General features: G+C 44.2%; 1 protein-coding gene across 2 annotated transcripts in view; it reads right to left on the reverse strand.

Moving 5' to 3' along the window:
- Positions 1-5,640: 5,640 nt before the first annotated feature.
- The window catches only part of LOC139327843 (fibroblast growth factor 14-like), a 43,559-nt gene continuing 27,645 nt past the window's right edge, over positions 5,641-21,554 (reverse strand). For both annotated transcript variants that reach the window (XM_070957849.1, XM_070957850.1), the window contains exons 2-5: positions 20,433-20,543; positions 17,021-17,124; positions 6,542-6,740; positions 5,641-6,107 (exon numbers count right to left, since the gene is read on the reverse strand). In XM_070957849.1, coding sequence (XP_070813950.1) covers positions 5,959-6,107; positions 6,542-6,740; positions 17,021-17,124; positions 20,433-20,543 — 563 coding nt within the window. In that variant the 3' untranslated portion in view covers positions 5,641-5,958. The remainder of the gene's footprint in view (positions 6,108-6,541; positions 6,741-17,020; positions 17,125-20,432; positions 20,544-21,554) is intronic.

The raw sequence follows: 21,554 nt of genomic DNA on the forward strand, positions 1-21,554 counted from the left end.
CTATTAAGGATCAGTTAGGATAAAAATAAGTGGATGAGCAGTAAAACAGTGAATCAATCAGTCCAGTCATGTTTCCTTTCTATAAATCCTTTATTCAATATCATTGTTTTCTGTGTGTATACAATGGATTAGACACAAACTGTACAGTGCAGACAAACTCTGTTTGCATAATATGTATGTAAAGGTAACTGTACATTTACTGACAGACAGAGTAATCTCCTTTTAAGGTTAGCACCAGTGACTTTTTGCTTTTGGTTCATAGCTAGCATGGTTTGTACTCGCAAGATACGGCAGGTTGGGGTAAGTCTAGTTAATGTGGCCTCTGTCATCTTTACATAGCTTGTAGGCTAATTGTAGCTGCACATATTTTTTGTGCAATTAGTCTCAATTTGACATTTCAGTCTCCTTTCAGCTCCTAAACTCTGTGACAGGGATAATCTTGAAAATACAAACTCACTGGATGGTGCACAGTCTTCTTAGTGAGTGAAAAGGTGGGAACAAACAGCAGCAGGTCATGATGTACTCTGGCTAAGAAAGGTCTTTACCGCTGAAGTCGATGTAAATGACACAAGATCACTGCTCGAGCTGTTCCTGGAGTGCAGTATCGCTGTCTGACCACTGGTGGCAGCACTGAGTGCACTCCAGCAACACAAGAACCAGCTTTCTTTTGATTTTAATGATAGAGACCTTTGATGGTCTGAGTCATTTGTAGCTTTACACCTCTGCAACACCATTTTTCCCACCTTAAAAACCAGCATGAAGACTGCCTACCGTCTTGCATGACCATTACACTGCATGAAGGTCCTTGATCGGGTGTAGTTACCACCAGCATTTCGACATTTATCACACTCTGAAATAACTTTGTGAGCTCAATCCATCATTGTTAAAAGAAAGGATATCAAGCAATTACTTGTTCCTGTTTTTCTATTTTATAATCTTTGTTTTCCTGCTCTCAGCCACCAGCATTTTATATTGATGCTCTGCAGCAAGTGCTGCATGAACAATGTGCATTAGTGTAACAATGTTAGCGAAATTAAGTAATTTTGATTCATTCTTCCTTTGCCCCATTAGTGCAATGATGGATTATGTTTTAGGATGTTTCTGATGCCACTGGGAACCAAAAGTATAAGACCTGAATGTATAAATTAAAGAAATATCTGAGGGTGGCTGGAGCATCTGTGCCAGTGCAAACCGATGGCAGAAATGAGCCAGACGCAAAGTTTTACTGGTGCTACGCTGTAAATGTTTGTTTTGTTTTGATAACACATTTCCTACATTACCACATGCATTAGCCCCAGTCATCTTTCCTCTTTTAAAAACCATGCAACAAGTGGGAAACAGCTCAAACAGAGGGAGGGAGGGAGGGAGGAGGAGGAGGCGGAGGAGGAGAAAAGAGGAGGTGGGAGTAAGTTCTCTGGCTGCATGATTACAAAACGAGCAGAGAGCGAAAGCTAGCATAGTTACAGTGAACAGAAGATTGGGGATCAAAGGATAATTGAAAAGTAAAATAGGATGAATAGTGTGTCTGCTGTGTGTGTGTGTGTGTGTGTGTGTGTGTGTGTGTGTGTGTGTGTGTGTGTGTGTGGGATGAGAGCGTTCAGAGAAAGAAACAGCTGGGAGGAGAGCGTCTCGTTTCAGATTCAGATGTAATAAGGCAGTCTTTTGTAAGAGGAATAAAGTGGAACGGAAAGAAAAGAAACGACAACGAAAACCTGAGGGAGACGAGCTACATCATGAGTACAGTGCTAATCATTACACGTCCCCGTGCCTCTAATGTGCACCTGCACCGGCGCGGTCACGTCGCTGAAGCCTTTTTGTCCTCTTACGTCTTGTGTCCATTTTGTGCCTCCTATTTTCTGAGCTACAGTTCATGCAGGTCAAAGTAAGATGGCTACATGTGTGCCCGCCACGACTGGTCCTTGTATGTGGAAATTAAAAGTGACCCAGGTTGTCGCGATTGCTCACTTCTAATTAAATCAGCCGCTCTCTTCCTGTGCAGAGCCCGCTGTTAGATATCTCATAATTGTAGCCTTGGTACCTGGCTAACCACCAGTGGAGAGAAATCTCTCAGGAGACGCTGACAGTAATTGCGCCTTCGTTGTTTGAACCAGGGACTGTGATTACCAGCCTGGAAACACTATTGTAGCAGTATTTTTGGTCAGTAGCCAAGAAACCAGGCCCTTTTCTCTGGCCTCGACCATTATTAATTCTTGAGCACGTGCCACAGATCTTCAGTTGCCGCTTTCAAAGCGTGTGAACTCTGTTGCTAACCTGGCAAGCAGGACCTCTCTGAACAGAGGAAGGTTTGATTCCTTTGGCTAAGTCGACCCTTTTCCTCTGCCAGCAATGTAGGACAAATTAGCTGCTTGATAATCATTCAGTGGATATCAGCTTCTGTCCTGGAGTCTTGTTAATGATTGTATCTCCTAATGGTTGCTCAGGCGAGTACAAAAACGCTGTTTTCTGCACTGTAGCTGAAGTAGCTTCTTAGAAAGGTTGTTCTTGGACACAGTCGAGACAACACAGGATACATTCAGAAGTAAAAAGCAAGTTTACAGACCTGATTGTCAGGGTTTATTTTTTTTTACCGCTTTGCTAGTAACCCCAAGTGTGACACCACAAGTAGTATAAGAAACGTTACAGCCACATTTCTTTGACGTGAGACGAGCACAACACCGGTCAAAAGACTTTTCCTCATCACCATCGTTCCACTCTGCTCTTCAAGAAACGTAAGACAGGACAGAAGTGAAGTCAAGCGACTTTGACAACTTGGAAATCTCTGGTAAACCCAGCCGGAACCCGGGAAGGCTGAGCATTTAGCATAAATCTACAGCCGCCCCGGATCTCACATCTTGAGCTTGGCTGGGGATGAGAGGCACTCACATAGCATGAATCTACAGTGCAGCCCAGCAAGAATAACACTTTCTGACGATCCAGCAGCTGCAATGCAGAGTTTCAGCATCAAGATTACAGTTTAGAGACACACAAACTTAAAATGCTAAACTCTTGGATCTTCCCCCCCTCACACACATTTCAATTAAAATGGTTTTGATGAATTGCTTTTTTGTAATTGGTAGTCTGAGATGTTTTCCTTTCGAGCGTTGTTAAGGATGGGCACATTAGACGAGATAAGTTCACGCAATGTGGGCCGGTCAGCCGCACATATTTCAACACAAAGGCGAGCAACAGCTAATGAGATAAGAGACGGAGAGAAATATGTGGGAGCAAATCTGAGGAATGGCAATTAGAAACACTGTGAGCTGTCTAGCGTTTTCACAGTCTGTTCAGTCTGAGTGCGTCCTCTGTACGACGCGGCAGAACCACATAAAACACATCAGAGAGGCTTCACCTGTCTGCAGCTGTCACCTGCTGCGCAGGCACACACCTGTTGCCGAGGCTGGGGCTGGTGTTAACGTTAGGTGTGAGGATTGATCATACAGCCGTGTTGCTTTTCTAGCGTGCTTGCTTTGTCTTGTTGCTTCTTTGTAGTTTTGCTTACACCAGTGCGGGGAAATGTGACACACTCTCAACGATCTGCTTAAAATACAAAGTGGTGATTTTGCCATCGCGCCTGCATCATTGTCACAGACACTGATCCAGTACGAAGTGTGCCGTCACAGTAGTGTTGTCACAGCAGCATCTCCTCAGTGACGCGACGGACTAGTGGTGGAACTTCATGAGGAGGTAATTGGCGTCCAGCCTCGAACGCCGCGTAAACAGAAAGCCTGGGCGTGGAACAGGATCCGAGTCCAGAACAGATTGGTGCCATGTTGACTGTCACAGTGAGAGGGTAAAGCATGGGAATCTATTTGGTTTAATTTCATTTCAAGGCATTTGATTTTCTGCCCTGCAGCTCTCGTGTTTCACACAAACCCATACTTCAGTAGTTTGAGTTGCTGACGGCTTTATGTAACTCTGTAATCAATGTGTGCGATTTGTTTTTGGTGCTTTTCATGATTTTTCTACTTTTTTTTAGGAACCTATTTTATCGGCCACTGTGCCGGCTGATTTAAAGCCACTATATGTAACTGCAGTTTTTTCTCACACCTTCCAGATGTTGACACACAGATCTGCACCCAGTGGTGTTTTCTCCTCGATCCTCCCCCCGTTAATCATCTCACAACCTCTCAGATTTATCTGGAGTAGGGCCGAACAATATGCACAAATAAATAAATAAATGAAATAAAATCATATTGCAATTATTTTGATGAAATATCAAAATGCTGGGGTCTGTAAATTGCATCTGGAGAATGTGACTTGCAGGCTGGGGGGTCTCTGCAGCACCACCTTGCTTCAGTTATAACAGTATGTAGTGACACATTTTACCTTTATCAAAAAATTGCAGCTCCTGCCGTTGGGATATTGCACTTGGCCATATTGCGATCTCGCTGATATTTTGATGAAGTGTTCAGCCCTGCGTTGGAGGGGCCTGACCCCTGTGTTGGAAACCACTGGAGACCAGCAGCTACAGCAGTAAAAGGCCACCGCACATTGATGCATCAGGGTTAACACTCATCATCGATTTCCTGCAGAACGAGCACTTTTAATTTGATCCTTTTTGCTCACAATATGTGTGTACTGTACTTGTAACGGAGTACTTATACTTTGGTAAAAGTTCCAAGCAGTTTTTCCACCACTGCGTGTCCAGATTCTACACATAGTGGCTTTAACATCGTTTACCCTGTTCAGTATTACCCTCATTCCTACCTTTAATTTCAAGTACTTGGGAAGGCAACAGAGAGAAAAACCTGTAACGCCATCTAACCCTTCTTGAGGTTTGACCCTCATCCTACAGTATCTGCTACTCCATGTAAACACTGACTGCTACCATGCTGCTCGGACGCCAGCATGCCTCCTGTACGCTCCACGTTGCTACAAACAGGGAAATCGGGAAATTGCGGTTTCAGCTAATGCGCGCTAATTCGAACAACCTGTTGCCGAAGCTCCTCGTGCGACACGTCAGTCGATCTCCTCCTCTCCTGAGCTACACTCGCGTCAGCGGCGTGGGAATCGTTCATAAAACGGACAGAAAAAAACTTGACAGAGAGACTAAAACCTGTTTTGTGTCTGTACAACAATGTAGCCAGATAAACTCTAGTGCTCTGTGTGTGCAGAATAATAATCCACCTAACAAACGGATAATAAAGGAACACTGAAAAGACAAACATGCTTTAAGCTAAGTGGTGTCAAATAAGAACTGTTTATAATAGCTATATAGTATGTGATCAAAATTAGGGACAGGTCATAACGTGTGTTTGCCTTGTACGTGATGCCACATTCAGGGCCATTTTCAAGTCGTCTTAAGCTCAGTGCAGAATGTCCTCGGCCAAATCTTAATTGATCGATGACGAAGCACCCACTGAATCACCAGTGTTTGCTGCTTTAAGTGTTCTCTCTGCCCACTGTTTGCTGATGTTTTTAATCTGTTCTTTATTTACTCAAAGATCGAATCCAAGCGGTCGATTCTGGGTGTGCATGTGTGTGCGCGTGTCTGCAGCCACCAGCAAGCAAGCGTACCTGGCAACAGAAAACGGGACTATCAGGAGAGGAAACAGGGGCCTCATTCTTACAGATTGTCACAGAAAAATACCGGTGAAGACGACATTTTTTTTCCATTTTTTCTTTGTTTTGTTTATATTTGTAAGAAGTCATTTTGTCTCCCGCGTGAGGGCATGCCACTGTCCCAGGTCCAAAATATCTGGCTGGCACTGGCCTGACTTTACTGTCTTCATCCTCCTCTTCACCCTCTGGCCTTGCCCCACAACTCCAAATCCATCCAATAGGGAGAGAGGTGAGGCGGGACGTGCAGCCCCACTGCTGACCAGTCAGAACTCGAGCGGTTGTTTGTTTTGTTAACTTTTGTCGCAGTTTTAGATTTTTGAGAGCGCAGCAGTGAGGTGAGTCTCTGGCTTTTCCTGGCCTCTGGTCGGCCAGGGGAGGGCAAAAAGGGGGGCGGGGTTATGTCTCCTCCTTGTCGGGTTTGTTGACTGGTTTGCCGCCATTCATGACCACCGGTTCGCTGGTTGTGCTTTTGGAAGGCGGGCCCCCGGCGAGTTTAGGCACCGCCTCCCCTACATCGTGCAAAGAAGGCTCTCGGTACATCGCAACTGGAGGAGTGGAGGAAGAAAAGAGGGAGGAGGAGAAATGAAGGAGATACAGCGGTATTGGGAAGAGAGGAGAAGAAGAAAGGGATACGGAATTGATGAAAGAAAGGGAAGAGACAGGAGGAGAAAGGGAGGGACGGGAGATGGGAGTAAATATGGACGAAAAGCAGTAAAGGAGAAGGTAAGAGAAGGATGAGCAAGAATCGGACGAAAGGTGTGTCTTTAATCTATAATCCAATAAAACTAAAGGAACAAAACCAAACAACACTTTAGCAGAAGAAATCTGGTCTAAAGCCAGAAATGAAAATAAAACAGCAGCTAAAGGAATTAACCCTGCTGTGTGTGTGTGTGTGTGTGTGTGTGTGTGTGTGTGTGTGTGTGTGTGTGTGTGTGTGTGTGTGTGTGTGTGTGTGTGTGAGTGTGGAGAAACGTGTTACCTTCTATAGGTTTAGGCAGGAAGTGTGCAGCTGGTTTGGTCTTTTTGACCCTGTTGCCTTTCATGGCCTGTCCCTCTTTATTGAGGCCCAGAAACCAGGCCCGGCCCGACTCCTTCTGTCTGTAGAGCATAGAGCTGTAGATCACGTAGTAGTTCTCAAACACCGACTCCTTAAACTTACACTCCGCTGTAAACAGTTCCTGAGGAGACACAGACAGACAAATCAGATATTATTCAACTGCACCTGCAAACATAAAACTTTTCAAACCTCCACTTATATTTTAGCATGTTGAAAATAAAATTATGAGCAGGTAAAGTGAGACTGATGAAGCAGGCAGCTCCACAGGACACTCTGAGCACCTATTCAGTAGCAGAAAACTACTACTAAATCACATTGGGAGGAGCAAGCCATCGCTGACTGCATGATGCATTGCTCTAACCCATGTCATTCTACCCTGAAACTCTCTGCAAGCACACGAACAACAAACTAAACAGATAAAGAAGCAGATTGATTTCGGTGACACAAAGCCCAAAAGATCTCACCCTCCCACCCACATCAGCTCTGCTGTTATGTGTCAAAACTCTTTTCTATGGCTGCCGGCGCCTCCAGTGGAGCATATTTCAGTACAGAATCAAGGTGTTATTCTTACTGGGAGAAAAATCGTCTCTCCCTGGTGTCCGCTTGCACTACTGAGTCACAGCGGTGACACAGCAGTGTGCACAGCAGTGTAAAAGGCAGCCTGACATAAAACAATCTTTTTTTTGGGGGGGGGGGGGTCAGGATGGAGGCAGTCTGAGAAGCCAGACAACCTCGAGTCTGATTACTTACGAGCAAAGCGCAACTTCTCAACCAATATTTACACCGAAAAAGCTGCAGCTTAGGTCAGATGCATGGTTTTAGGAGGAACTTTCTACTGTTTATGTTGCTGACGACAGTCTGCGATAGCGAACTTCCCTGTTAGCGCTGCAGCTAATGATCATCAACTAATCAGTGGATCCTTTTGGTTAATTAACTAACAGTTTATACAGTGACAAATCCACCAGAGCCCAAGGAGACATCTTAAAATTGCTCCTTTTGTCCAAACAACCAAGAATAAAAATGTTCTGTATATCAACTAATCAATTAATTGAGCAACTATTTCTCTATTTCACTATTCTTATGTTGGCCAGAAAACCAAAACAATGAGCGAAAAGAGGCAAAAAAGCTTCATAGAGCTGAGGGGATGTGGTAATTCTCTGGGTTTATTACTTCGAGAAGCACCTTTCACATTATACATAGTCACTGATCTTTGTTAACATTAAAAATATGGATTTATGCAGCTTTAACTGACCATATCTGACAAATATCACATCACTATCATCTCCTCTTGAATAACAATCTTCCTTTCTTGGGGCAACGTATAATCAGGAACTCATAATCATTTAGCAGCCAGTGACTGACACATTTTCTCATTGAAACAATTGCTGAGGAAATGAAAAAATAGTGTTAATAAACTACTCCTCGTACGACGGAGGAGGCTCCTGCCAACCCAAACAATCACCCCGAGGTCCCCAGACCCGAGATTGGGAAGTGTTTGTCTAGACCGTCTCTTATTGGTTGTTGTGGGCCTCTTGCCAGAGCCACAGACACATTGTCATTCAGCTCAGGTCTGTCGGTCCGAGTCTCATAGCAACATGAGGAAGAGAGGCGACACTGTAGCCGTGGCAACCAACCAGCGCTGAGAGGGAGGGGTCAGTGGGTGGGTGTGTGTGCGTGTGTTGGGGCTGGGGGGAAAGAAATACACACACGAGCGCAAAGATTGGTAATTTCCTAAACCTGTCCTATACCTTGTGCTCTAGCACGTCCACTCATGCTAACACGGGAAGACACTTAGGAAAGACAGGGCTGGGAGACACCAGGACGCAGCTGCGAGGGATCAGACACTGGCACACACACTTGTGGCTCTAGGGGATGAATGGAGGGAGGTGTAGGAGGGCTTGCTGGGATATGAAATGTGACTAAATGAACAAGACAGGTTATAATGAATGGATGGTCTATTTATTGGCGACGTCGGTGAGACATGCACGGATACTCCAACAAGTCGGATCCTTTGGCAACCATGGTTCTGATTTGTATTAACATTGTCCTCTGTAGAGCTTAATTTTTTTTAATTCCTGGACTGAATTGACTTAATAATATATATTTAGTCTTGACCTGCACCCCGGACTCATTATTCATTTGTTCCGGACGATGATCTTTGCTGGTGTGCAGAGAGCAGTGCCAGACACTTATTAATGTTGGTCAGTGAGGTCATACATCATTTAACGCTGCTTTTAAAATAAAAGATGTTTGATGTCGAGGCGTCTCTCTCTCCCTGCCTCGTCTGAAGAAGAAGCATTCACTCCCCGCTGAATCGAGAGCCAAAAAGTGAACTGTAAGAACGACTTGAGATGAGAACCTCAGCCTCGCAGGTGAGTCATTTTAACAACACGGCCTGCCTCAAAGTGTTTCTGTCGTCATTTCTAAATAGCTGTGTTCACAAGCTGCCCACAGAAAGAAGAGGGCAGAAAGAATGAATGAAAGAAACGGAGGGTGGGGGTTGAAAATTGGGACATGAAGGAGAAGAGAGAGAATAAATCACCCAGTGAGGAGGACGACGCCTTCTGATTGGAAAAACAGCAGGGGATTCTCTCCCTCTCTTTCCTCTCATTTCTTTCCCGCTCTGTCATTTCTCTGCGCTCTGCAGACATGTCGTGGAAGTGAACGCACGGCACACATGCACGGTGTTATCCTTTGAATTACACACGCATACGTTCGAGCACCCCAGCCTGAACGGCGGCTGTTTTACAGGCAGCCATAATAAGACAGAGAGCAGCCCATTAACATCTTAAACATCCTACTCCAAAACATACTAAACCGACGCAGGCAGAGCTTTGTCCCTTGTTCATTAACGACCTAAAAATAAGAAACTCAACAACAGAGTGGGAAAAAGCAATCTCAAGCCTTGGCACAGCGCAAGGCTGCACTAATAACAACACTTGGCAGCTCGAGCTGCCCAGTGCTACCACCGCTTCCCTGCTGGCCACTAGGAGCTTCCCAGTAGAAGCACATTCATGGTACAACAATTAACTGTTGATGAATTACTGTTCCAGCGTATTTTCTTTCTCTGGTGTAATTTACCAAAGCCTTTAATCCACAGACAATCAGGAGCACATCGTGTTGAAAAGAGCTGGATGGATAGCATAACAATGGCCTCTGAGGGAAGGCGGAGAGTTCAGGCCTGTGACCTCGCTGACCAGGGCAGCTGCTGAATGACTGCGAGGCCACAAATGCTCCTTTCAAGGTCTGATTCTTCAGATTCATGGGCTAAAAACAGACTGACTGACTGCCTGAAGCTGGAGTTATACTTGTGCATCAATGGGTTAAAGCGTCCACAAAGCCCACACATGTAGCACTTCTCAAAAATGTGACTGCGCTGTGGTGAGGCTACAGTCGAGAAAGAAGGGGCACGAGCTAAACCTTCATATCATGGCTCTGCATTATATGTTTTATTACATAAGTAAGCTTGCTTCCAAAACACTGTCAATTTTTGCTGCTGTAAAATGTAAAAAAGTCACACCATGCAACCTTCCTCCAGTGTATTTTCTTCAATGCTGGCAATGCTACAAAGACAAGTTTGCCCATGCTTCTAGTGATCGCCAACATTTCTAGTTGTTGTTGAAGAAAACCTGTTTTCTTTGTGTAAAATCCCACAGAAATAATCAAACTGATATTTAATAAAACTGTTTTCCACTGTCAATAACAAATTAGGGCCCTCGATTCATCTCAATCCTGCGTCTTACGCTTTAAGCACAGTGTGCCAGCAGACGGATCTTCTGCAGGACATGCAGCTCGGACACACCGGGTAAGTGGGTTTGACAGAGGTTACTCTCGTGTCCAGACTCACCTGAATTTTGTGGTTTTACTTTAATTAAATTTAACACAAGTTGGAGCTCGTCCTCCTGGTATTTCTGCTGCTTTGGAACTTCATCCTTGTTTGCCATGCTCCTTCCATAAAACATGCTGGTTGATGGTGTTTTTGCTCATGTTAATGTCCATGCTGGTTTGGCTAGCTATTATGGAGCTTCTCAACTCAACTTTTCAATTCATCTGCAATTTTCATAAAACTGCCGATATCTGGAATCTGCACAGTTGAAACAGCATACGCAAATTCTGACAAACCCGTTGTTGTGTGGGCTGTGTTGGGGCCGCTCCAGCGTAGTGCGGGACACAGTAGACGAGATCGACTGGGCCGATGCATGTTGGATATCTTTGCAGATATTTTGGCATCCTGCTGATTTTACTATTGTTTGCACACTACACGCTACATTTTGGCCAAATCGGTATCTACTGCTAGTGTAGTGGGTGGTTTTGAACACAGTCGCAGTGTTTACTTGAGGAAAAAATGTGGAAGCATCCTTCAGATTTGTTCCCTCTCATTTAAAAGTGGAGTGCAGTTGCTCTTCGTGTAACATTACTTAATGCGACAAAGCTCAAGGAAGTTGTTTTTCATCCCATTGTGTATGTATATATATACAGTATGTGTGTGCGTGTCTGTTTGTGTGCACTGCTCAGTGAGTGGGTGTGTTTGTTTCCAACACCAGTTATTATCACAGCACTAATTACCCAGGGGAATTGTGGGTAAACAAATCATTCTAAAGAAAAGAAGCCCACAGAGAAGAACGAGGAGGAGGAGTGTCGACACACGAAAACAAAAAAGTGAAGAGGGCGGTTTGAGCGGGGACTTGAAAGGATGTCCTCGAGCCCAGACAGACTGAATCCAAGCATAAATGTGACTCCAGTCACAGCGTCGAACACCAAGGTGTCCCTAAACCACTCCGGACCGCCGCACCTGATCCAGTTATGCTGTTGTGAAAGTGTGTGGCCTCTAATTGGATCAGGTGCGTTCGAGCTGGAGCAACAGCTCACAGCACAAACGCTCCTGAAGGACTGCTTGGGAAACTAATGGATTGTATAAACAGAGAATCTCTCTAAAATATTAAAACTTTATCTAGATAGCTGGTAAACGCAGCCTTTTATTACATTTCATGCATAGATGACACTGAGTGCTCGAGCAGAGGTTCTGCTGTCTGCGGTCCTGAAGGTCACATGGCTGTTAATGAATAATCTGAATAAGTTTTGACTATTTCTTAAGATCAGAGCCACCACAGGGTCTGCTGTTACATATGAATACCATCATTTCATATCAGGATGCCCTCAGTCTGTTGACTCAGGTACCGGCGAGACGAGGAAATACGACCTGTAAGGCCTGTTTGAGTAATAGATTCATGAGCGTGGAGGCTTTTCAGCATCAGCATACTGTACTGCACAAGGGATTGTAATGTTATGAGGAAGCAATCGTGTTATCCTCAGCCTCCACGCTGCTAAACAGCAGAGTTATTCCCATTCACATTACGGTTTGTACATTTGCATCATCTACCAGGAATATGCGCTTTTCAACTGCAGCTGCTTGTTATCTGATCGGTGCTCTCGCTCTCTGTCAGGACGCCTCCTTCCTCCTCCCTTTCCCCGTGTTTTTCCCCCTGTCCCTTTGTGTCACGTTAGCCTCTCCTTGTGTCTGTCCTTGTGTGTGTCTGGACTGGGCGTTTCCCTGCAATCACGGCTCACCTACACCTGCTCCCAGCGCCAATCAGCCAACGCATCTGCAGCCAATCCACACTCATCAGCCGCAGGATAAAGCCAGATCTCCTCACCAGTCTTTCCCACACTGCTGTCCTCACCAGCTTGGTAACACGTCTCAGCCACTTTGCTCTCCTTGTGCTTTGTTATGAGCTCTAGATCTGGTTTTCCTAAGTCTACTCTCCTTGTGTCTCAAACCTGCCGTCCATCATCACAGTCTGACACGACAAGTTAGGGATAAAAAGGCAGCGTCAGAGACATTTTACTGAGCTCAGATTGTTCCAGTCTAAAAGTCTTGATTAAAGGTTATAATCACATTGAATGTGTGGGTTTTGTTTAGGTTTCTGTATCCATCAGTCCATTACAGTATGTCAGGCGTTGATATTAGTAAAAAAAAGATTTATGGGAGGAAGAGAAAAAAGCTCCACATACATCATCAGCGAATGACAGTTTTGACCAAATGTTCAAATCTGCTTTTGAGTGTGATATCTGCCATGTGGCACTTCAGCACCATGATGCACAGAGATGCACCTTTGAAGAGGCTCACCGGCAACGAATTCACCACAAATTGTGTGTTTGTGCATGTGTGTGCATCATGACTCACATGACTAACATTTATTCTGTCTGCCTCTCTTCCGTCTCATCCAGCCGTCGCAGGACTCACTCTGAGTGCTGTGCAGACTGTGATGAATGGAAGCGCACGCCTACGTACACAGTCATGTGCGAGACACACACACACGCATGCACATACGTACAGGGCACACACCCCTGTGTTTGTTGAAAACATCCTGTTGTATGACAACACGCAGCAGCTCGGGAGGAGAGAGAAGTGGAGGGGAAAACAACCGAGTGGGGAAGGTGACGAGGAAATGGAAGAACAAATGCACCATGTGGAAAAGGTCTAATTTACATACATAAAACATCACATTGTGGATTAAGCAATAATGAAAATAATCGTTAGTTGCAGCCCAATAGAAAGCCAATTAAAGATGTGCAAAAAGAAAAGATAAACATGTCTTTAATTTACCTTTAACGTGCAATTTAACCGACGATATAATCTGTTTTTATTTTTCATGTCACTCATCTGGCGACTCCCCCGTACGACCTTGACCGAGGCGCAGGCTGCGGCCAAATAGCCAAAAAAATGTGACATCCTGTGTCTTTTCCTAAACACTTTTCCTCGACCTTGACGGAAAACCTCACGAGGTGGAAGAAATATGGGAAGGAGAATTCAAAAGACTGGACTGCACTGGCACAAGGCGGCATAAACGTGCACCGACAGATGATTGTGTTGTTGCTGCAAGGAATTGTGGGATGGCGTTATCTCTTTTCCTTTAATGAGGGGTGATCAATGCACGCTATGCTAAAGGAGATAAGAAAGGAAGCATTGAGGAACCTTTCCTTAGCATTTAGAGAATTCAAACAGGCCTCCACTAAGATACTTCTGCATCATTTGGGGTGTTAATTATATATTATATTAGCATAAATCTGAGCTGCTTCATCAGGATTTCTGCAACATACCTAAACTTTGTTCAAGGTGACCAAGAGTTTTTGCAGTGGACCAGATGTGACCGCAGGCTATTTGCCGTCACTTACTTCAACATGTTTCTGTGACCTGAGGATACCTGGACTGAGAAAAGGGGGAGGGAGGGCAGTGAAAGGAGCAACAAGAGGATGGCAGAGATGGATGGAGGATGGACTTGAACTGATGGTGTTTGGGCTCCAAGGACCTCTCCAGCAGACAGACTGGGGCTCTAACAGTCTGACTCACAGGAGCTGGCATGAAGGAATACATTTCCATTTCTAATCTTGGCTGGTGGACAGTCAGCACAATTCAGATTTTCAAAACAAGCAGATTTTAGGGGGAGCTCTGTTGTAGACGAGCATAAGTCATGGTCGAGATACATTATACACATTATAACATCTTATCCTGAAGAAAGAGCTTCTCTTTGGAGAATTACGTTACGTACGTCAGTTACCTTTAAAATCACCTGTGTATTTGCACTCTTCTTTAACCTAATAACGGTTTTCTCACCCTCTTCCTGCAGTAGTAGAAGAAGAAGATAATAATAATATGAGGAGTAGCAGCAACAGTGGTGTGTTACAGCAAATGTGTGAAGATTTTACAGAAAAAGTCGTCTTCATCTTTCATCTCACAGCTGACATCCTGACACCTACGTACCCAAACACACTGATACACCCACGCACACACGCAAACACACACACACTTTTTGCACAGGAACACTCTCGTCACTCCAACCCTCATTCACACATAAACACACACAGTCCCAAACTCATCAGCACTTTTTTTCCCACTTTCCCCAGCATGCTCCATAATTATCACATAGCAGCTCATTGCACACTGTGCCATCTGTTAGCTGCACACACACATGCCCAAGACCAAGACACACACACACAGGACACGTACACGCACAACCGCCAGATGCTTGGGATCTGGGATTAATACGATAGTCCTACCGTGTATAACTAAGTTTGCAGTACATCATTAACAATTTGCAATAAGAGGATAAAAAATCTCATCGAGGGCAGAGAAGCAGAAATTTAACAACAAGCTCAAAAACTGTTGCACGTTACCAGGAAATGTCCTAAATTTTGGTTTTTGAGACAGGGATAGGCAATATGAATAAAACTGATATCACAATTGTAAAAATATTTTGACAGCACTATGCTGCTATATATATTGAAGTATGAAAAAGCCAAGATAAATACTACCAAAAACTACAGAAAAAAGTTCTGTAACAAGTAGTTGATTAGTGGATCGATGGAAAGGATCATCAACAATTCTGATAACTGATGATTTATTTGCCAAAAAAAAACTTTTTAAATGTTATGCTATTGAATGATAGACTAAAGGATTGATTGCCGAATTGAATGGTTAATTGATAATTGAAAAAAAGTTGGTGACATCCCTTAGACATACGAAGATTCACCTTGTTTATACTGAGAAGTTTTGAATTCTTGAATGTGAATTTTATATTTTTTGATTCACCATAAAAGTTCTTACACGCAATTAAATCAAACACCATTAATTACACATTGCACCTCTTCATGGACACTGTATTCAGCATTCAGTGCATCATGATTATAATTATTACCGTGCAGTCATACTGTGCTGATGCTCCCACTCAATGATGTGCGCTTTTACCAGGAAAATGGATTTGTTTGCTCATGCTCGCGTGTTTTTTACATCAGTATACTGCAGAGGTCATTAAATGAGCAATACACAAATGTACTATAAGCAAAAAAAGCAAGATACACCTCCAAGAAGGCGTGCTGACATCTGCTACTCAACATATTGTTCCATAAAAAATCCTCCAAGGGCAAAAAGCAGCATCTCAAAGGTATTACAGCAAAGACTGCTGACAACCGCACCGTGTTTAGTTGACGCCACAGAAACTAGAGTCTGATTCGTATCGACTTCCTGACACCTCTACAATAACTAACCCGACTGGATGAAAGACGATAAACAAGCAGCTCGGTCCATGTGAACCCGAACCAACCAATTACACAAATACATAAAGGATGACACCGGGATGAAACAAACTGTGGCTGCCGTGGCACCCTTGTAATGTTTAATGAGTATCTCCTCAGGCACCACCTTTACCACACATTTCAACACACTGCACCTGCCAGGGCCGAAGCATCGATCAGTGCAAACACGGTGATCAATTAGACCTGCTGTATGTCATCTATATGTTCCTTATCACGTAGCTGCCTGCACATCAGTCTCAGAGATGGAACCTGATCAAACATCCTCGCTTTCCCTCTACGCAGCTTTAGAGGGATTTCTACTGTGTGTGTTAGAGTGTGTGTGCATGTGTGTGTGTGTGTGTGTGTGTAGGGGGGGACTCCCCCTCTTCAATTATTTACAGGAAGCCCTCATGCATCTGTGACTTTCAGCGACAGACTGAGAAAGCCCAGCAGAGCAGCACAGATCTCCTTTCTTTCTCCTCCCAATTACTCCTTTCTCTTCCCCTCGTCCCTTTGTCTCCAACGTTTTCCCTTCTTCCTCGCCATCTTTTTCTCTTCCGTCTGAAACCTTTTTCCTCCTTCCTCTCCATTGTCTCCTCTTCTGGCCACAACCTTTTCCTCCAGCAGTCTACAACATTTTTCCTCTTTCCTGTCCGTCTTTTCCTCCTCATTGTCCTTGCCCTATTTCTTCCTCACCTCCTTTCTTTTGCCTCCCACCCATCTTTTCTTCTCCCCTCTCTTTCATGATTTGTCCTGACCTCACCTTTATTCCCCCTCACCTCTCCCTTTCATTTCCCTCCTTTCATCTCCTCCCCTCCTTTCTTCTCCCCTCCCATCCACGTCTACTCCCCTGTAACCTCTCTCCATTACCCCTCTTCTCCTCCCATCACCTCCTTTCCCCTCCTCTCTGGCTCCTGTCATCTCCACCCAAAAAAAGAAATGAAGGGGAGGAGAGAGGGATGATGTGAGGGCAAGGAGACGTCAGTGGAGGAGTGTGAACTCTCTCTGAAGAGTCAGCATGCAAATAATTCATATTCTACTCAAGCAGGTCTGCTCGCAGCCAAACGCTCCTCCTCTGCTTCACTTGCCCTCCAGTTACTCTTCTCCACCTCTTTCCCCCTTCTGTCCAATCATGTCTTCCATACTGTTGTGTCTCTCTAACGTCAACGATTTGATGTTTTTATGCACATCTTAAACAAATCTGACAGACACAAGTACAGAAAATTCAACAGAACTTGCGGACGCTGTCCTCTTTCTTCTGGGTTCATACTTGCATACTGTGTGTGTGTGTGCGTGTGTGTGCGTGCGTGCATGCGTGTGAATGCTCACCGATGAGTAGAGGTGACCCTCCCCGTTCATGGCGATGTAGAGGCCAGTCTTGACTGATTGGATGGCCACAACTCTCAGACCCACAGGAATTAAGTTAAACAGAGCTGAGGACAAAAACAGACAAACTCAGTGTGTGTGCATGTGTGTGTGTTTGTGTGTGCGTGTGTGCTCTGTGAACTGAAATGTCAGTTGCTCAGTTTGGTTAGGTCGTGAGGTGAAGAAGCAGCTTGGCCTCCGGGGGCTGCTTGCAAGGCTTTCAGAGTCCCTGTTTCGCAGAAAATTGACCAAAAATTCACATCACTGCTTGAAAAATCAATTCTAATCCTAATCTAATCTGTCTATAGCTCTATACAATTAAGGTTACATCACTATTTTTCAGAAGGGGTGAATGTTTAATCTATAGATTATCTCCATCATATACTGTAAGTTATCAGACCCACCCACTGGAATCAGTGACCATGCTGATAAATTATAATACTTAAATCTGAACTCATCTGGAGTGTAAATACAGTGTGTTACTGAAGTCAATAAACCGAGGGCTCAAAGGGAAATCATGTGATGACTGTCAGAGTTGTAAACCAATAAAAGGTCTTGTTTGCGGGATTTAAAGGTGTGTGAACATGCCTTTGGAGGTTCAGCACAAGTGTTCACAAACATCTCTCATACCGTGTGAAAAAGTCAGAATTAGCAGCAACAATTGACAATAAATCAACATAACAAATGAGCAAATATCACATTCATCTCAGGGGACCAATCACCAATCAATGATCAAATAAGGAAGCTTCCAAAAGTCCCATTACACAATGACGGAGGAGCTGCAGCAAGAGAGTCATTGACATTTTGCTCGAAAGCATAAAATGACAATGGTGAAGCTTGAAAATTATCATTATTAATTTTGCATTGTGATCTGTGTCCACCTCCTCTCTCATGTGAAAATGGGACCATTATTATGTCATTTGTTGACCTTTCAGGCTTTAAACCTTATGCCTCTTTTCATTCATCAGAGAGTTAGCAGTTAGCTGACGGCACATACAGTCGAGCTGCGATGACAGAAACAAAGTCAAACCAAGGTCAAGGTGAATCCTGCCTGTCTGCATGCATTCAGCATGTTGGTGCATTGTCTCAGGTGTTTCATCTTGTTTGTATGTGCTGGCCAAATTACCCCTGATCAATCCACAGACCTCTCTGCAAACTGTTTTTATTTTGAATATTCCTCCAGTTGAATACTTTTGTCCAATCATGCCCACATTAGCTTACACAACTAATCCAGCCATGAGTCAAAGATATGGCCGTCTAAACACACTTGACTCTTAATTAATCCTCTAAAGCTGAATTGTGTAACTTCTTGCACGTTGTTGCCCTCTCCAGTATGGAGAGATAAGCCAGAGTGATGATTGAATTAAAAGACGGCCGCTGTGGTCGGCCAAGTCGAAGGACCGCCGTTTATTTCAACTTTTAAGAAGCGCCGGCCGGAAAAGTGTTGAAGCTGCTGATTCCAGTGAATTAAAAGACACCGTGAGAAGCTTCCCCTCCAGTGTGCTGATGCTATTTTGAGCAGGCTTTATTGACACTGGACAGCATGACGGGCTGATCGACGTTTCACAACAGCAGAGGATTCTCCAAAGACAATGGCATCTTTTATTTCATGCATGAGGAAATATACACACAGTCAGTATTAATGCACTAAAACAATGACCTGCAACAAAAGGCCATGACAGTGGACGTTATGTTTGGAACCAACAGCCCTTTTCTGTCTAATCAAGAGCTGATTACACCTGGGATATCATTGCCCTCATTAATCAAGGTTGCATAGAAATGGTTGTTAAATCTCTCTTGGAACCAACATTGACAGCATTCAGAGTTGAGCAGAAGGATTTATTAAATATGCGAAAGTACACCTGCAAGTAATCATCCTTGGTAAGTATCACACTTTCTAAACCACCATCACGCTCATGCACAGCCTTCATTAACATAAAGATATGCACCCAGCTGATTAGGGATGGTAACAACCCTCGCTTTAAATGCTGCAGGAAATGTCACTGATGTCTCCCCTCTGCTGAACACGGCTCAGAAAAGACTGACAAACAAATGGAAAATGAAGCTTGGCAACAAGTGGGAGCTGCAGCGAATCCTGTTTGATCTGCACGCCGAGCGGTGGCAGAAATTTCAAAAATCGGGATGTGAACGTTTGCCAAAGATTGATATGAAGACGTTTGCCAAAAAAAATAAAGAAATTGGAGTAAACAAGTGGGACATTGCTGCAACAGGCCGATGGCAGAGAGCGACCAGCTCAGCCAGTGTGGGACGGACACTTCAAACCAGTGAGGCTCTGCTGTAGTGATTACTGATCAGCATATAGAAAAAGCTCCATTAATCATTAATCAGCAATCAATAAGACAGCCACCTGCAGCTCCTCCGTGATGGCAGTATTGGGTGCAGAGGTCCGATAACCTAGGATTTAAAAAACAAAATCCTCCGATTGAACATTAAAAATGGCTGCCGGTCATTTAGATCAAAGCACTTTAAGCTTTTAATGGTTTTTAGAATAACGAGATCTTTCCTGCTGGTCTCACCTTTTCACAGCCAGGGAAAAAAAACACCTTCATTAAGTCAATCTAGGACAAGAGACAGATCATCTCTTAATAATTATGTGGCCTTGATGGAGGCTGTCACGGCTTTCCCTTCGCACTGATGAAATTTTGATTTTGCAACCCTCCCCGGTGTTGTTTTGAGCAGCGATGCTCCTTCTCTCTTTGGTCTCTCCTCTCAGCTGCACTGCCTACATTCATGCATTGTCAAGAAAAACGACCATGTAACTCCTGAAAATGACTGCACACGCCTTTCGTTAAGCTGCGTTGTGTCGTTGAGGTGACTGCATCTTACTCGTCACTGCGGCTGTGTTGTGGAAAGTCTCTCTGGGATCAGCTCTGTGCAACAACTCTGGTCAATATCCTGATTTAAACAACCATCAGTGGCAGAGCTGAATGCTTAAAGCGAATGCACCGTCAGCAGGAAGCCCCGTGTCTCAGAAATTACAGTTATACATTACCCATAACATGTTTTGAAGCAAACATAATTGCTATTCTTTGTGAAGTGCTACTGTAGCAGGAAACATGTCTAATATATAAACGTATTAGGCCTGTTTACCTCTTTTTTATCCTTGTGGCAATTAAAATGCTGCTTTAATTTCATCTTATGTCCCTTCCAGCTGTTCTTGTTGTGGCTTAATTTTAATTGCTTTATTTAATCCTTAAGGTTTTATTATTTTACTGATTGAGCTTTTCATTATTTTCACTAAACATCCTATTTGTGTATCTCTGGATCTTTTTGGCTATTTTCTAAATGAGGCCTTTTAATATCTGAGCTCACCTGGTGGTCTAAACATCACGGTGTGAGTGGTGAGTCTACTTACAGGAGTTGGTGCTGTCGTCTTTGGTCCCATCCAGACTTCCATCCTGGCCCATCTGGAGATAGAAGCCCTGCCTGCAGAACAACCTGGTCACTATGCCCTTCAGCTGTGGTTCTACACGACACAGACAAGGACAGAGGAGGAAGAACAGTTGAGTACGCGCTGCACGCCACACAGCAAATAAAAATTAAGATGAGGCAAAACCATTTATCTGCAAATTCACCCCCAGAATTCAATTTCTGCACCTATCCTGAGCGGCAGGTTTGGGATTCAGTACAGTTCAACGTGACCGCGTGCTGCATCCTGAGGGATTTCCTGTGGAGAGGGTAGTCAGGCACATCCAATCCATAGCAGGATTCTTGGACTAATCCTTCCTTCGTGGTCATTGTTCCACTTGAGTAACATTGATAAATTATTTCTGAACCTCTGATGGTCCAGAGCAGTTTCGTAATGGCTTTGCATCTACTGTTTATATATTGACCACTATCTGCTTGTAGGTTCGATTCCCTTCATCAAACTTAGATGACTGTGTGGAGCTTATTTATAATGTTTAACACAGATGCTCTATGAGTGCACTGTAATACACTTAAATGGCTGAAATGATGCTGCCACTTTTGCCTCTCGCTGTTTGTTCCTTGCGTCTCACAAAGGGGACGGGAAAGAGCTGAGGGACAAAGACTGAGTCACTGGATAAAGATGGAGACACCTGCATGAGGTGATATAATATTGATGCTTCTCCAGCAGGTACAGACAGGCAGGTTTCCACTGTGTGACTCTCTGTAGGTAGACAGCGCGCTTTTTCCACGTAAACACACACGCTGATTATCTCAAACGGCTCGTCACGCACGCTTACATGACGTGACCACACCCATTCTCCCTCCATAAAACACACACCAGATCAGTGACGTCGCCTTCGCCGGCGCAGCTGAAGCAGGGTGGAAATCCCCTTTGAACATGTGTGTGAGAGAGAGAGACGGAGAGTGGATGCATAAAGGTGTGCCCTAATGCACAGGGACAGAAGAAAGCCAAAACTGACCCAGTTTATGAAGGGTGTGTGTGTGTGTGTGTGTGTGTGTGCATGAGAGAGAGAGAGAGAGAGACAGAGAGAGAAGCGGGGGTGTTTTC

The sequence above is a fragment of the Chaetodon trifascialis genome, chromosome 24 (assembly GCF_039877785.1).
Source record: "Chaetodon trifascialis isolate fChaTrf1 chromosome 24, fChaTrf1.hap1, whole genome shotgun sequence".
NCBI lineage: Eukaryota > Metazoa > Chordata > Actinopteri > Chaetodontiformes > Chaetodontidae > Chaetodon > Chaetodon trifascialis.